The 15,302-nt window shown below is 31.5% G+C and overlaps 1 protein-coding gene across 1 annotated transcript in view; it reads right to left on the bottom strand.

Annotated features, from left to right (window-relative positions):
* Nucleotides 1-13,557, bottom strand: part of LOC136970169 (Na(+)/citrate cotransporter-like) — a 29,066-nt gene extending 15,509 nt beyond the window's left edge. Inside the window, exons 1-11 of the mRNA XM_067264579.1 lie at nucleotides 13,394-13,557; nucleotides 6,727-6,876; nucleotides 5,029-5,144; nucleotides 4,808-4,968; nucleotides 4,160-4,235; nucleotides 3,933-4,085; nucleotides 3,748-3,867; nucleotides 3,484-3,561; nucleotides 3,293-3,400; nucleotides 3,027-3,207; nucleotides 2,788-2,949 (exon numbers count right to left, since the gene is read on the bottom strand). Of these exons, the coding sequence (XP_067120680.1) occupies nucleotides 2,788-2,949; nucleotides 3,027-3,207; nucleotides 3,293-3,400; nucleotides 3,484-3,561; nucleotides 3,748-3,867; nucleotides 3,933-4,085; nucleotides 4,160-4,235; nucleotides 4,808-4,968; nucleotides 5,029-5,144; nucleotides 6,727-6,876; nucleotides 13,394-13,513 (1,425 nt within the window). The 5' untranslated portion in view covers nucleotides 13,514-13,557. The remainder of the gene's footprint in view (nucleotides 1-2,787; nucleotides 2,950-3,026; nucleotides 3,208-3,292; nucleotides 3,401-3,483; nucleotides 3,562-3,747; nucleotides 3,868-3,932; nucleotides 4,086-4,159; nucleotides 4,236-4,807; nucleotides 4,969-5,028; nucleotides 5,145-6,726; nucleotides 6,877-13,393) is intronic.
* Between the last annotated feature and the right edge of the window lie 1,745 nt (nucleotides 13,558-15,302).

Below are 15,302 nucleotides of genomic sequence, written 5' to 3'. Positions count from 1 at the left end.
TAATTTAAACAAGTCATACGAAGTCTTTCGGATGTTAAGGTTAGCAACTTCAATTTCGAGCCTGTCTAACACGGATCACTTTTCAAATATTAAGAGTAGACGGGTATTAATTAGTAGTCGTTGATTATCCTCTCTTCGGGAGAAGGTCAATAACTACTTTTGGTCAAATTACTTCAACTCCCTTATGCAAGAGTCTTCTTATCGGACGTGCGGTATGGTGACATTCGAATAGGAAAATTACATAATATAAAGGTTACCAGCCAGCACAAAATATGTTTTAAGCAGTTTTTGAGGGTGCCGAGTTTAAATATTGGGTCTGGTTTTTGTGAAATTTGATTGGTTGGCAAATTACCATTTGATATTCGGCTGTGAATGCTATAGTTTCGTAGAGTTAAATTTTTTCAGATATATTTTTTCCTAATGTTAAGATATATTTTCAATTGGTGTCTATTTGACCAATGAATTTGTACCATTTCATACCATCCCGAGTATCGTGATAAACGTGATTGTAGGCTAAAGTAACCAAACTGTTTATTCAATTCAATTTCAATTCAATTATTTATTTTAAGGTGCAAACGCACATACCCTGGCCCCGCTTTATAGTATTACCAAACTGTTTATATGGTTTTCGTTTTAATGTTTGTTACATTATAGTCAGTGGCGTAGCGTGGGTGTCAGCCGCCCGGGGCGGAAGAAAATTTCGCCGCCCCCTTATTTAGGTATCTCAATTTAAAAGACTAAAATATACAGTAATTCTAAAGAACTTTTCAGCAATAACAATCATCATTATTGTGTATTGTACAGGTTCAAATTTTTACAAGATATTATTTATTGTGAAATTTTGCCGCTCCCTAAAAGTGCCGCCCGGGGCGGGCCGCCCCTGCTGCCCCCACTACGCTACACTACTGATTATAGTGTTTGATTTATTTAACAGCGAAGGTTACGTTACATAACGGTTTATCGCACCGAGTTACCATTTTAAAATTCTTTATTCCTTTACCGTATACAATTTAAAGAATTTTTAAAATGTGTTAGAGTGGGCACTCTGTGTGAGAAACTTCTACATAAGATAACGTTTGTACATATAAATCAAATACTATAATGTAATATAATAGATGGGTTAGAAGTATGAAATCCAATTATCTTAATCTTTGCTGTTGTTATTTTTTGCCCGGGCAACGCCGGGTTCATCTGCTAGTTTCGAATATTTTATTTGAAAGATAATTGTTTTCCTAGTTAGTGCTCAAAATTTCAAGATTTTCTATAATACGGTTGCCGAAATAACCTGTAAGCAATCAAAAATCGCCAAAAAAAGCTATATTTTCTTTTCTTTATCCGGTACTGCAGATGCTCCCAGAGAAAAAACTACAGGGTCTAGAAAGCTTAAATTTTAAACTTCTCTCATTATCAGTGAGGTGCCGAGGAAACTTCCGGGTCGATGGATCAAAGTCCACAGGGGTTTCCCATAAACCTATTTCAGTTTTATGGCTTAACCTAACATGATGATAATTTAAAATATATTTAGACAAACATAGACGACGTCATTGTTTCTATGTTCTCGTCATCAACCATTATTCTTTCTAAACATCAAAGTTCACTACGATTTTCTCCACGGTGATTTTGCAAAATTTTATGATTATAGGCCTAAAGTAACAGATAAATTGATTATCTATATTCATGCCGTTTTTTTCAAGAAGACTTTGTAGATTGCTATTTTCTCTGGGTATTTTGGTCGATGCAGTTCCGGTGTAGGTCTATTAGTCACAAACGACAAGACCTTCTGTTCCATCTATATGGAGGTAGCCCAATGTAGTAATCACGGAAGAAACCGTACGATTTTCTCATTGCTTAGAAATGAAAAAGACCCCATTGAGTGCCTTGGCAAAAACACCTGGAAAGAGTAGAAATCTACAAAGCCTTCGGGAGAGGAAAGGCAGTTCGAAGAGACAGTCTCTATTTCATCAGCCTGGAGAGCGCTATTTGAGCTAGCCTAATCCAATGCATGGTATCTGACAGGCGCAACTTTGCGCGTTCGATCTAAATTTTTAAAAAGATTTTGTTCTAAGATTTTAAATTTTAACTTTTTGTTCTACCGTTCATGTTCTATCATCAATCAAACCTGTAGATGTTAATTGCAAAGTGGGCATTACACTTGTCTGTTCAAAAAAATAAGGAATGATATTCAAACGAAACAATGTAAAAAATTGCGCCAAGTAAAAATTTATGACAATTGAGACGACAAATCAAAATTTTTCTTAGAAGTTTTTCTTTGGTAAAGATAAGTTTGGTGCTTTGAGGAGAAATGTAGAAAAGAATAATACAAACAAAAAATCTTGTGGGTACCGCATGGAAGTTTTCCTATGGGAAGCTTAGCTTCACCATGGGAAAACTCCTAAGTAAAATTGTGACTGTCCTCTAAATTGTCATAAGTTTTTACTTGGCACAATTTTTTACATTTCAGTTGGTTTTGTTTGAATTACTAACTTCTTGAGAAACTTTAACTGCAAATGTACAGTACGTATGATAGAAATGCAAATACACACGGTACGTAAAATCTTAATTCTTAAATTTGAAAATGTATTGTTAATTAGTTTTTAATTGATTTTCAGATATTATAAGCAATTAAAAATAGTTAGCCTTTTCTTTAATTGTCGCTATTTGTTATGGCTTTCAGAATTGAAAGCTCTATAAAATCTGAGTGTCAGTGAAGTTATAGTGAAGATTTAGGTTTTATATTGTTTTTTTCTATTACGTAATTTTGTTAAGAGGGAGGAAAATTTTTCTTACCATTTCATTAATAACAGGAAGAACTATTGTAGTAATGGACATGTTGCTTACTATCTCTGTTAAAGCTGACGTTACAAAAACTAATATGAGTAACACAACTTGAGGAGACAGAGAACGAAGATAGATAAGTTGACTTCCTAACCAAGTGGAAAGTCCCGATTTCTTAAAAAAAAATTACCAGGCTCTATAATATTATAACAAAATTGACATGTTTTAACGATTTTAAAAATTGAAATTACCTTAGAAGCTTCGGCCACAGTAAATCCACTTCCTAGCAGCAGCAGAATGCCCCAAGGTATCTTCTTTTGAGCAGTTTTCCAGTCTAAAAGTGAAGGGCTGGTCTTCATACTACTTGGTTTTGCTGGTATTACGAACAGAAAAAGGCACACGGCAATGGCTGGAGTAGCATCTCTTATTCCTCTATAAAAAGCATGATCACATATAATGAATCATCTAATGAATAATATATCTTATGAAATAGAAATTAAGAAATTATCTTGCTTACGATCCATAGGGAAATAAAGAAGACCATCCGGTGATAAACTGTGGTTCTCTCAAGAACCACAAAAATACTAATATTGTAAAGAGACTAAGAACTGCAATTTCGTGAAAACTGAAAGATAAATTTGTTACAGATTTAAAACACTGTAATCTAATTAAAACAACTCATTTGCAAAAGAGATCTCGTATATTTACCTAATACTTCCTAATTCTTTATACGATTTTTGAATTACATTTTTAATTACATTCTGTGCATCTTTATCGGTAGTGGTACTATCAAATAAAGTAAATGAACATGAAAATTTAAATTTAATGTCTAGACCAGAGGTGAGCAACCCTTGGTACACGTGCCATTGAAAAACTCCAAGAAAATTTTTTTATCACAGATATGGAGATTTTGACACGCACACTTAAAGAGCCCTGTTGCCCACTCCTGTTATAGACTTTAATTTGACTTACCAACATCCAACGAACATAATTTGTAGAATAATCCAAGATAAAATGACGCATACAATCATGGCGGGTGCATTGTAGAACAACCAAGATGCGAACGTCAGTTCGATTGATTTGGGATAGGTACTGCGGCATTGACAAATCAATACATTAAATTATGTTAACGGTAGATAATTTATAATGGAACTTACTCTTCCATGAATCCTTTAAGAACTAAGTTTGGTCCAGAACCAATAAGAGATCCCGTTCCTCCACAATTTGCTGCGTAAGCTACGCTCAAGAGCAATGCCTTGTTTAATGTTTTGTAATTAATTTCTTTTCTGTTTGTGGGAGAATCTTCTGAACTAAAAATTCTATTTTTAGTTATAACTAATTGAAATAATTTTCATGTTTCATTTTCCAAAAAAAAAAAAATTACCTTTGAACTAATGTGTTAGGAATGATAGCTATTGTATTTACAGATTCTTTCCTGTTCTGTGTTGGAATGTTAAGCACTAGAATATTGAATTAAGAAAGATTAACATACAAAATATTACTTTTGGAATTAAGAACTTTTAAAAAATTGGACAAGTAAAGACTAGTTTTCCATAGGAAGTCCCTAATCTAATCAAAATTATGTACAGGTTCTTATTCCTAAATTTTGAATCTATTTATTGGCTATTGTTAAAGTAAGGTAATTCTTATATGTAAACTTAATAACTTGCGAACAGATTCAACGATTAAAATTGAAATTAATGTAAGGCATATATTATGCATTGAACAACATGTAACATACATTGTTATTTCGAATTTCAATTAACATCTGAAATCAATCATTCCTGTTGAAAGTACCTAAACTGACAATGGTGCTTTTTCATTCTTTATCGATAAAGCGAACATTCTTAATCTTGTGGATTTTTAAGCACACTTTTTGCAAGTATGTATTTAAATGAATATCAAAATATTAAAACGTATAACTTTCATAACAATTTTAATATCAATAAATATCAATAACTTGTAATACATTCCGCAAATTCTACATTTATCATTTTATAATTATTTAATTACAAAAAATTAAAGAACCTACCAACATTCTCGTCTTTACTGCGAAAGCACTTTTCGTTTTCTGCGTGTTTTCTCAGTTCGTCCATAACAGCTTCGACAATGGGTACCATCATGGCAGTTGTTGCGGTATTCGATATCCACATGGATAGAAACATAGTCGTTATCATGAATCCCAACATTAGCCTGGAAGATTTTATTCGATTATTTAGTTCTAAGTACCGCCTCTTACTCGAATATACCTACCATCTGACACCGGTTCCTATTGTTAAAAGAACTTTTAGAGCAATTCTTTTATGCAAATTGCAATGTTCTACTGCTGCTGCTATAGTTAAGCCCCCGACATACATCATGATTGTGTCCTTGAAAATGTTAATAAAAATGTATTAAGAATATTTAAAATCACAGTTCGTAATTTAGAATCGTATACAAATAGTTATTTTTAAGTAAAAAAAATCAAATAATTGTGAAATAAATATTCAAAAGTGTTTATGTATAGTACGTATATTTTATTATTGGGAATTTTTATAATATACTTATGAAATTATAATTATTTTCTCGTAAACATCAATAGGATACATCACATTTTAATTACTCTTTTTAGCTATTTCAGTTTATATCTACAGCTATGTAACCGAACAATTCTTTATGATAATTTGTTACGCTTCGTTTGGTCAATGTATCAAACAATGACATCGAATTCTGTGAGCTGTGACGTATTACAAAAGATTGCATGTGATTCAGATAGTTGAAAATTTATATAAGTGGATTAACATGTAAAGTATGAAATTATAGGGTAGCATCATGCATATGTACACCTATCCCTCGATTTACACGGAAGATAGGTTCCTGAGAAAAACGTGTAAATCGAATTTGTATCTTTTTGAATGTAAAATCGTGTAAATCGAAAAGTATGCAAAAATCGCATAATTTCGTTGTTTATTAATTATGAATTTTTTTCAATTTTTTAAAGGTACATAAATCAAACAAAAATATTGAAAGGCAAAAAAATATATTCTTTTATTAATTAAATACAAAGTACAAAGGAACAAAAAATAAAATCGGAAAGATTCATAAAAATGTAATGTAATTGTGTAATGTAATGTAATGTAATGTAATGTAAAAAATGTAATTAAAAATAATGTAATCGTTTGTTACTTATGAATATGAAAAATTAAAATTTTCTGGTTTAAAACTATGTGCAACGAATGCAACTTCGTGCGTATGGGGGAGTACCCTATATCGGTTTATCGGTTACTATTTGACGAATTGAAATAAAACTGTCACCTAGTATCCTAAATATCAACTATAACATATAATTAAGGTGGATTGGAATATAGATGTAGATTAGAGTTAAAAATTGTTCTTTTTGATCATAGCCAGTTTATTTTCTACATATATTTTTTAAACCGTGTAAAAGCGAAAACGTGTAAAAAAAGTACCGTGTAAAACGAGGGATAGGTGTACTATATTTGTTTAATTATCAGTGTACAAGTAGCATCCTACTGGTAATTTGAATCTGTCACAGCAACTAGGCGACACTGATCTTGCAGTCGCATGATGTAGAAAATTACAGTGTGACATCAATGGGGGAGAGAAAGGAGGGTAAACGGTGGTTCGGATAATTGAACTTAGGTTAATCGGCGTTCGGATTATTGGACATACTAAGAAATATAAAACATGATCATGTACTTCATAGACAGGGTAAAAGCAAAGATTTCTTCTGTAAATTAGAGTGTTTTTGAAACATGACAACGAGTTTTTATAAAAGTTTATCAAAGAAAATATAAATGTATGTGTAATTTATCTAGAAGATGGCCACGAATTCAGAAAAGTGTACCTAGTAATTACAATGCTGTAAAATGCTGTAATGCTGTAAAATGTGAATAAATGTTCAAAAATCTCATGCTTATAGTGAGAAATCTTATGCTAAAATATTTATACTTTCATGTAAGGTGTGCACGTTTCTGCAGTAGTAAGCACTCCCAGAAGAGGAAAGAGAACCACTGGAATAAGAGCAGTTACAGCCAACGGAAGAGGCTCTGTCATAAAATAAATCGCCATAATACTGATGACATATCCACATTTTGATTCCTAAAAACAATTAAAAATTGAAATATTTATACTTTAAGTTTACAATTGCATATTTTATATTCGAAGCATTTCAAGAAATGAATTAATTGCATATTTTATATTCGAAGCATTTTATGAATTAATTAAATATTTAATTAAAAGTTTTAGTTTATGATATTATTTAATAAACTAATTTTTGAAATAAAAGTTATTCCTATTAAATCTTATTCTTATAATTTTTCAGTAAAAGTTATACATTTTATATTATATTTTATAGATAACAATTAATCTGAGGATTACTCGTATCTTAAAAAATATTATATATATATATATAATATGATTAATATTTTAAAAAATCAAGCGAGTTGCCTAACGTTCCCTGCTGTTATGAGATTTTATTTAAAAAATAACTTTTATATAATTAATTATAATAAATAAATAAAATTGTTTATGGCACTATCTGTTGTGAGATTTTGTTATAAAAAACTTTTTATATATTGATTATTATAAAATGACAAAAACTTAATTTTGAGGGTAAGTGACAAGTTTTATTTTTAAAAAAATTGTAAATGCTAATGACGCGTACAACCTTTATTAATTTCGACTCCTCTGGAGATATGACCCCCTTCATCCCTCCACTCTCTCGACCTTTAACCATCAAATTTAATAACATCAATGTTAATATTTACAAATGCAAAATTTCATTTTTTAATATTCACCCCATTCATGTGTTAAACAAAATAGACCCCAAACACTTACACATACATACACCCATGAATTTTTTTTCCTATTGTTTTGAGTTTTCTGGGGTTCAGGGGTCTGAAAACATGGAGAAAAGCAAAAATCCGGAAGGCCAAATTTGACACGATTCCAATACTTTCAGTTGTTACGTATGTATAACAGCCTAGAAGTAAAACAGTGTAACTTAATAAATAATTCATTTTCGTGATAGTAAACGCTTCGTGTGTATGTAACCTCTCCAGTGTATGTAACAATTATTCTTACCTTTAATATATTTATTTAAAATGAATGAAATACAGTTAATGAAAAATTTTATTTATTTCCGTCATCGATCGCTTACAATGATCATTTAGCTCATTGTAATATATATATTGTAGTGCTCCTCAACTAATGTATCTATTATATTACGTCAATAACAATACAATCAATACAATCAATAACGTCGCAACTTGACAAATCAAATACAGTAATTTCAGTTTTTGTGGACCTCTCAAAGGCATTCGACGGCTTGAATCTAGCACTTTTGGAACGTAAACTACAAACTGTCGGTCTAAGAGGAATTCCTCTAAGCTGGTTAAAATCATATTTGTTAAACAGAACTTACTTCGTTAAAATTGGACAGACTATTTCTAGCTCTTTTAAGACGAATAAGGGCGTTCTTCAGGGTTCAATTTTGGGTCCACTACTTTTTAATATATATATTAACGATTTGTTCTAATCATATATCAAATGATAATATACTGATGTTCGCAGACGATTTAGTGATAACTTATTCTCATTCGAAATATTAAAATCCTTCAGAAGGATTTAAATCGTATTTTAAAAATTCTAAATAGTTATATGGAAAATAATGGCTTAGTAATTAACAAAAATAAAACAAAGTTCCTCTGTTTTGCAAATAGGAACAAAATAATCAATTTACACCACCTAAAAATTGAAATAAACGATAAAAATATAGAAAAAGTAAACGCCATCAAGTTCTTAGGAATAACTTTTGACGACAATCTGCGCTGGAACAAACATATAGATGACGTTTCTCTATCCTTGGCAAAATATACTGGGTTAATTAAGAAAATTCAAGTCTTTTTAAGTACAGTACATCACTATTAAAACGGTTGTACCATACTTGTATTGAATCCAGAATTTTATATGGTATTGTTATATGGGGAACCGCATCTTTATACGCAGTTAATTAACTCCAGATGGCACAAAATCGATACATGCGTTCAATTCACAATTTAAATTTTAAGGAATTAGTATCTGAACTTTATCGTACCGACAACATTAACAGGATTAATGAAATTTATAATAATCAAGTTCTCTTGGAGGGCTATAAATATATAAAAGGCATTAAGAAAAACAGCTTTCTTGGAATTGGTATATAAGAATGTGGTAGATCAACACGAAACGCTCGTACAATTTGTGAATATTGCCTTCCAATTATTAAACTAGAGGTGGGGAGATCTGCTCCGATCTTTCAACTAATCTTTTATTGTAATGGTCTGCGTAATAATTTACAAAACACATTAAGTTATGAAATCTTCAAAAAAAAAAAAAATGTAAAAAAAAAGAAAAAACTTTAAGCCACGGTGATAATTTGTATTCTATTAATTCTTTAGACTTGAGAGATAGAACCTATCTTACTTCTCCTCTCAGCTCGCGACTTGTTTTTGTTTTACCTTTTCTTTTGTTGGTTTTGTTTTTAGATGCTTGTAAAAGGCCAATTTGGCCTTAGCGTCTTTTTGAAATATATAAAAATAAAAATAAATAAATAAATATTATCCTGTAATTGTAACATAGATTTCGGTTAATCCGCATCGCATTTTCTAAATCGTCGGGTTATCGTGTTTGTTTGTAAACATTCTGTTTGTCTCGTACCACTTGGATAGTAGTGTCCCATGACTCGTGATTAGGGAACCGGCGTCACGTATTCGTCATATGGAGCCTCGAATGGCGGGAAAGTATAAAGGTAACCTCGCACCAAGTGAGGACAACGTTTTTTGCCTGCTTTCCTAAATGACCAAGAACTTGGGATCACCGGAGCAATTAGGAAGAAGAGGTAAGAGTCGGAAAGGAAGGGTGAAGGAAATAGAAGAAGCGACCCACTATGGAGTTTGAAATCCACTTGCATCGACATCAGAACGTTAAGAAATTGAGCGAATTAATCGATATTAAGGAAGGACATAACCAGATTAACCTACATATTAGATTATTTTCTTGAGAATCAAAAGGTGGACTCTTAACGGGAACGTCGCACACAGTACTGCTATAATAATCATTGGGGTTGTCATTAACTCATGTCCTTAAGTGGATCAGCATATGTCGATCGACCTAGTACATATTTGTAATTAATTTCTTATTGATATGTTGTTAGCTTGTACTCGTGTATTAGATACCCTTGAGATTAAGCGTCAGTAACCTCCGAATTGTCGCGTAACAGTAACAATTAAGTTAATTCACGTGAGTTTCTATGTGTATATGATCATTAGTATTATAAAGTTTGTTGATAACCATTCAGTAAGGTGTGTTCTAATTGTAAGGTGTGTTCTAATTGTAAGGTTCCTCGTATATCCTTACCGCAAACCTAAGTCTGTATACTTCGGTAGTCACACAGGCACTACAAAATATTACAATGAGCTAAATGTGATCTGATGCCAATCATTAACGAATACGTATAATTAACATACTGTAGTAAATTATTGGTTGTAATTGCTCACATTATTGGGATGCTTTAAAGATTACATGCGCTTAGTTCATTGATTGGCTGAACTCGAAAAACGTAACTAAGTATTTTGAAAACGTGAATAGGCGTTACATTTCTTCTCGATTATAATTACGTAATCAACATTTCCGCCAATTACGCACGGTGTTTGTTTTCGGCTTCCAACCAATCAGTGATAAGAATGTAATTCATTATTATCGTGTTCATACTTGACATAATTATCCGCTCTGACTAGAAAAAATTGTGTCAAGTATGTTTCTAATGCATTCGTGTCTAAGTAATTTGTACATATCTTTTAAAAGGTCTGAACAAATTGTACAAAAAGCTGTAATTTGAGAAACTAGGAACTCCTTTTATAGAAAATAATGATCTTGTTAGATTGGTGCTCTGTAATGGCGAATTCATCCAGTGATTCTTCAGGGAAGAAGACTTCAAATTCCTGATGATTTCCGAATTACAAAAAGACATACTTCAAGTTATTTTTTATGCTAATCTTCCACTTTCGCTCTCTAGATTCAGCAGAATATTAATTCGTTCAAGGGCTTTGGAACGTCCAACTAGAAAATGTCTTCCTCGATACGGAAACACTCGATGATTCGCTTATTGTATACAAAATAGTGGAATATGTCATCGAATAACATTGATTACGATGCCACTTAATGTCACATTATACAATTGAACTGGTTGGAACAAACTTTCAAGGATTTTTCTTGAATATTCTTAAAGTTTTTATTCTAGTGGATGGAATATTTCGGGCATTATTCTAATGAGCACGAGAAAAGTACGATAAATATTACTTTCCATGCTGTTATATTTTAATATATAACAGAGGAAAAGTAAGGCGATCGGTCAAAAAAAGACCCCCTCCCTAAGATTTTTGCATTTTTGGACTTAGAAACGTCGAGAAATGAAAAAAATGTGTTTTTTTTTTTGTATGTATGGATGTTAGTGTATGGGGGGCACGATTTTGTTCAACCTCTTTGAAGCTTGATAACTCTTGTGCTTTTTGTCGAAAATTTCTGAAATTTTGCAGGATGGTTTGTGTATTTGGGCGATTGATGCTGTTAAATTTTGGTAGTTAAAGATCGAGAGGATGTGGAGATATAGGGAATCGTGTGTCGTATCGCGAGCGAGTCGGACTTAATGAAGAGGTTATACGTTATTAGCATTTGCATTTTTTTTATTCTGCTTTCAATAATACCTTATGCTCTATGTTTGTATTTAAGAATGTTACACGCCACTTCATTTAATACCTCTGTTCAAATACTCATAAAAGCATAATTTCGATTGTTTTAATTTTTAAAATATTACAATATATAGTAGTACATAAATTATTTTTATTTCTTTTTATAACTATGTAAAAGACTTATTGTTATTTCTAATGGATTTATTATCACAAATAGAAAGTATTTGAATAGAAATTTAGATATAAAATATTAAAAATTTTCCTTGTGTAAGAGAACAAGTTCTATTTAATGATGCTGTTTGGAAAGAGAACATGCACCCTGTAGTTCGTGAGATCCTCCTATTGGATGATTTTTAATTGATAGAAATACGTCAATATGACGCAAATTTTGCATTTTTACTACTCCGGCTATTATATAACAAAGAGGAAAAGTATGGCAATAGATCAAAAAGTGGTCCCCAACATTTTTACATCTTTGGACTTAGAAAGCCTTGAAACGTCGAGAAATGCCAAAAAAAAGAAAAAAAAATTCTATTTGGATGTTTGTGTGAGGGGCACGATTTTTTTCACCCAATTTGGAGTTTCATAACTCCTGTGCTTTTTGTCAAAAATTTCTAAAATTTTGCAAATTTTGCTCGATCTTTAACACCAGAATGTTATTCAATTCTGGTGTTAAAGATCGAGTCTTGTGAAAGTTGAGGAGAGGTCTTGTGTCATATCTCGAGTGGATTCGGACTTATTGAAGATTTTACTCGTTATTTATAATGATTAATAATATAAAAGTTTTCTTTAGTAAAATAAATATAACAGATGGCGCCATACGCAATTTTAAGTGTTTTTGCCGGGAAATTTACGCAACTCGTTGCTGGAGTTTTTTTGTAAGAGCATGAAAATGACGTTAAACTGACGTCATTTTCACGCTCTCTTAAAAAAATATACATAATGGACATGCCTGTAGCCAGCAAAACAGATACAGTAAACAGCAAACGACATTTAAATTTAAAATAAATCGATAGACAAAAGGTAATGGAGGTCTGTCCGTTTTATAACTAGTTCACAGAAGTAATAATTTTCATTCTAAAAAAAAGTAATTTCCTTTCAGCTATTCACATAATTCTATAACCTTGAATAACTTATATTAAAATTCTCTTAACATATTCATTTATATTTCTTTCCTAATTATTATAATTGTGGTATAGGTGTCGAAAATTTGAATTTTAACGACCTACGAGAGTTTCTCAACAGGTGGATCGCGACTTTCCTGTGTTTTTTTCTATATTGTCGCGGCCTTCTGGTATACTAAAACGGGGTTGTCGATTTAAAATATTATGAAATATTGACCTAGGCCATAAATCATTCTTGTCAACGTGCAGTTTGTATAAGTAGACAATATGGCAAATTTTAATGATTAGGAATTTATACTGTTTTTAAATTATTTATTTTGATTTTAAGTCTATTTATAATAATAGAAGAATTTAAATATATATTAAAATAAACAATAGACCTGCTCGTAGAAATATTACCCGTAATAATAATAATACAGTAACTATCCCTAAGTTCCAAATTTCTGTAATAAATTCGGCATTATGAAAGAGTTGTTTACGGAAAATCTATGTTGTACACTGTGGTTTCTACTCCTCTTCCTCTTCCTCTGTGTCTCAGATACAGAGAAAGAGGAAAATTATATGGGTATTGCAAATTTTAAAGCAATTCCTTTTATTAGAGGTACTGAAATTAAAGAGTTTTACTGTATATATTTGCCTTCTATATCCACTAATTTCTTAGAATTTTCAATACAGATATTGTTATATATATATAATTAAATTGTTACATAATATAATATTTAATTGTATTAATTATAAGGCAGTCTAATCATGCATACGACTTACCTTAGTTTCTATGCAAAGAACAAGAGGAAGAAGAGCCAAAGGAACAATTATCAGCACTAAAGTTCTCCAAGGAACAGCTTTACGGTCGAACATTCTAGCGAAAATAATATTCTTAACCATTACAATGTAGTACCTGTCTGGCAACTAACCACTCACGGACGTCGACTCATACCAAAGCAATTGTTACGACGAATCGTAAATATTATATAGGCTACTTTTCAATATTATTCAATGACGCGGTCTAATGTTAATTCGATAACTTTAGTATTTTTACGTAAATTTTAATGCGTTGCCTCATCCAAAACAGAAATAAATTTTACGTGTTCGGAATTAAATTAAAAAATTAAATATAAATATTAAGCAGAAAAACAATACAAAAGCATTGTACGTAACTCGGAATTTACTTCATAATCGAATTTTAATTCTTACCATTTTAGAATATTTGATGTTTGATCTCTCAGAATTCAGATTAAGTTTAAAACTACCGCTTTGTACTAATGTAAAAAACGTTTTATATTATTAATTAGTATAATATGGAAGAAAAAGCGTTACTATGAGGATAAAGATGAGTTTTATAGAAATTTGTAAATGCTAATAACGAGTAGTCATTTATAAGTCCTCACTCACTCGATCTTTAACTAACCAAATTTAATAGCATCGACTCCCCAATATACAAACTCCCTGCAAAATTTCAGGAGTTTTCACAGAAAGCACAGGAGTCATTAAGTTTCAGATTGAGAGAACAAAATCGTGCCTTCCTCCACACAAACATCCATAAATACAGAGAAAACCTGAAATTTTATATAACAGCAGGAAAAGTAATAACTTGGAAGCACACATTTTTATATTTAAAAACATTTAAAAGTGATTTGATGAGATACGACAAAGCAACACATGGTGATCTGTCAAGAGGAGGATGTCTCCCAGGAGGACTTTCAGTGGCAGACTGGCCTGTATTTAGGTGTTAAACATATGAAAAAAACCCGGAAAACTCCACGTTTGTCAAGCGCGAACAAGTACCAGTAATTTTGTTCTAGCGTTCAAACTGTTCGGTGGTTTTATCCATCCGGTCCAATTTACCAACACCTTTGTAATAGATGGACACCCATAAATTTAATTAAATAATTTTGATAATTATTTATTACTCGTGGGGCTCGCAGCTGCTGATACGGAGAAGACTCCGTATCAACAGCTGCGAGGTGAACATTTACTTGCTTAATGAATGACTAAGAGAAATACAGTATAAAGCAAAGTACTTAACAGATTTAAAGTATTCTAAAATTGAAATCCTGTTACTGGAATGCAATTAAATATTGAAAATGATAGAGAGAATCGTGTGAAGATCCTCAACTTAAAACCAGATTAAATTCGAGTGCCTTCAAAGAAAAAGCGTTACTCTGAGGTTCAAAGAGATGCACTAGAGAAATATGAGAGACCATCGCGAATTTATACATTTTTACTTTCCTGGATGTTATATATCAGAGGGAAAGTATAGCATCAAATGATCAAGAGACCTCGAAACGTCAAAAAATGCAAAAAAAAAAAAAAAAATTCGATTTTTTCGGTATGAATGGATGTTTTTTCCGTATGTATGGATTCTGTGTGTGTGGGGGCACCATTATATCCACCCAGTTTGAAATTTAATAACTCTTATGCATTTTATCGAAAATTTCTAAAATTTTTCAGGGAGGTTTGCGTGTTAAGCGGAAACGTTTCTAGCAATTTTCAGGAAAATCGGACCATTGATTCGGGAGATATTAAGCGGGTAAAACCATATCTGAAGAAAGCTTCCGAGTTATGAAATTTGTTTTACTCGTACAAATTTTTAGTTTACCTAAAAGTAAATGTATCTGTTTCGAAAATCTTTTCAAAAATCGCCTCAATCCCAATATTAGCGTTTTTCTTTTTA

This window comes from Centruroides vittatus, unplaced genomic scaffold, assembly GCF_030686945.1.
Source record: "Centruroides vittatus isolate TY-2023 unplaced genomic scaffold, ASM3068694v2 contig_19, whole genome shotgun sequence".
NCBI classification, from domain to species: domain Eukaryota; kingdom Metazoa; phylum Arthropoda; class Arachnida; order Scorpiones; family Buthidae; genus Centruroides; species Centruroides vittatus.
Note: the sequence above shows the minus strand (reverse complement) of the source record. Positions and strands in the feature narration are given on the sequence as shown.